Source organism: Typha angustifolia, chromosome 9 (genome assembly GCF_048772165.1).
Source record: "Typha angustifolia cultivar Huaian chromosome 9, ASM4877216v1, whole genome shotgun sequence".
In the NCBI taxonomy this organism is placed as follows: Eukaryota; Viridiplantae; Streptophyta; class Magnoliopsida; order Poales; family Typhaceae; genus Typha; species Typha angustifolia.
The window spans coordinates 12,504,320-12,506,846 of NC_133247.1; the positions used below are offsets into that span (position 1 = coordinate 12,504,320).

A 2,527-nucleotide genomic window follows, 5' to 3' on the forward strand; every position below is an offset into this window, starting at 1 on the left:
TACATTTAGTACTTTCAATCATATTTACTTCGTACATATATAAATAGATTACAGACTCCATCTTCCCTTATATTTATTATATACATTAGCATAACACTAATCAACCATACTAGTAAGTAGTAAAACATGCATAGTCCCATCATATATATTACTGGTCACTTTCCATTAATAGCAATGGCCATGCATGGTATTATCCTCCGCCGGCGCAAGATAGTACTCAGCCGTCAAAGGCTGGAACACCACCGGCTTCTCCTCCTCGATCAGCTCTACTACGCTGCGCATGGCGTGTACGTACACCACCCAATCTCCGTTCTCCCTGGGGCTCGGCATCGGCATCACGTACCCAGCGGCGGAGCTCCCCCACGGGAAGTGGTACGATCCGAATACCGGCTTCCCCCACCCGAACTCCACCTCCCTCACCGGAAACCCCCTACCCGACGACACCAGGCACGCCGGCCCTGACCCTTCCACCTCGCAGTATATACTCGCCACCAACGCCTCCGGCCGCCGCGACTCCACCCAGTCGATCAGCCCCAAGAAATGCTCTCCGGTGGCGGCGGCCGACACCCATGCATGCACGTCGTCAGCCACGTCACTTAGCTCACACTCAAGCAGAACTTTCAGGTCCGAAGTCCCGTATGGGATCGATAGCACGTTGCCGAAGTAATTCTCCATGGATTCGTTAGTAGACGCAGCAAGCCGCGATCGCCCGTCGATGACGACGCCCATGCGGCACTTCTTTTCCTTCTGATCGAAGGATTTGGCGAGGAGTCGCCAGAGGTAGGCGGTGAAGGCTTCTAACTTAGTCCTCCCTTTGCCGGCGGATGACTGGAGGAGGGCGATGTCTTCGGCGGTGATGTAGTAGATGCGGTTGACGCACTCAGTAAGGGCGCTAGAGGGAGGTGGGATGGAGGACATGGGGAGGTATAAGTTGCCGATGGCGGGGTCGTAAGAGCCCGGTCGGCGGGGGGCCAGGAATGACCGGCGGAAAGAGGGGAGGCGGGAGAGAGGCTTCGACCGCGCCGTCTCGGCCCAGGCCACCAAGAACATGTTGGTGGAGTAGGCGTCGGCGACGCGGTGGTCGAAGGTGCACGCCACCACCACTCCGCCGCATTTGAGCTCTGTTGCCTGTTTGTAAATATAAAGAAAGCAAGTCGTGACGTGCAAAAATAATTCTCTAGTATTTGAGTGGGTATACTCAACTCATTGGCCTACCATATCCACGCAAGATCTCTCTTCGTACTGCACGGTCAACTGCCTATCCTCTAATTTTACCTACTACTTTAGTTCTATTAATACTAAATTGAACAACTGGGTTAATCTTTCTAAGAAAATAAGCCTTAAACTGACCAAATCATTATTCTGACTAACTTCTATTGTGGTCTGATAGGACATGACTTCTATTTTGTATCAATTATGTTAGTGCATGATTATTTTTCCCATAAACAGTTTAGTTGGGATGATAATCCTGTCAGTTACCTCGGAGGATAAAAAAAAATGGAAATATATGATTAGATATGCACAGATGCTGCTCTATGATGTTGAAAATGATATCCAACAAGGCAACAACCACGCATGATAATGCTAAGTCCAATTATTTGATGTGTGATGTGTGATGTGTGATGGACAAGTGAAATCTCAAACTTTGGTAAAGTCTACTTTAGAGTTACGCTAATTAAAGCTTAATATACAATTAATCAACTATTTTTTTTCCTCGCTGCACGAGCTAGATTAATTATCAAAGTGCTCTTTCAACTTTCATTTACCACACTTAACTCTTTGTAGTTAATGACTTACTTGTAATCGATATTTGGACAACAAATCTAACGGTTTTGTGTAGTATCAAATAATTAATTAAGCTCAGGAACACATGCTCTCATATTATATTATTTATTAGTTTTTATAGAAAGTTTAAGTTGACGAAGAACGATATTAGTAATAATCATTTATCATGTTTCAGGGCTACCCTTTTGTGTACGTATACTTTAGAGAGAGAGAGAGAGAGAGAGAGAGAGAGAGAGAGAGAGAGAGAGAGTAGCTACCTGAACACAAAGCACTCCTTTCTTCTTCTTCGGCATCAGTTTAGCCTCCACACTCTCATTGGGGTCATAGAGGTTGAGCTCTGCGAGCTCGACATCGGCATAGGCTTCGATGAAATCCACCCCACGGTCGTTGCAAAGAAGCTCCGATTCACCAAGGGAGTTTACGACGATCTCGCCTGCGAAGGGGTAGTAGGTGACAAGAACCTGCTCCAATGCTGCCTTGAGAGTACGGACCATGGCGGCGAACGAAAGCAAGGGGTTCGCCGTCGCGCTTTGCTTCTTGTAGCAGAAGAAGACGCCGACGTCCAACGGCGGGAGGAGTAGGTCAAGGTTGGATAGTTGGAGCCAGTGCTCTTGCACAGGGAGGATGGCAGCCACTGTCTCCTTTGCCTTAACAGTCACCCTGAATACTTTGCTTATACCCATATCTCTTAGAAATCTATAGAGAGAGAGAGAGAGAGAGATTAACAAATCTAGGATGAGGA

The 2,527-nt window shown here is 47.2% G+C and overlaps 1 protein-coding gene across 1 annotated transcript; it reads right to left on the bottom strand.

Annotated features, from left to right (window-relative positions):
- On the bottom strand, positions 1–2,527 carry LOC140767721 (coniferyl alcohol acyltransferase-like). The gene is made up of 2 exons (XM_073107725.1): positions 2,043–2,527; positions 1–1,128 (listed from the first exon to the last, which is right to left on the bottom strand). Exons 1-2 carry the CDS (start codon positions 2,466–2,468, stop codon positions 166–168), a joined length of 1,389 nt encoding a protein of 462 aa, XP_072963826.1. The 5' UTR covers positions 2,469–2,527; the 3' UTR covers positions 1–165.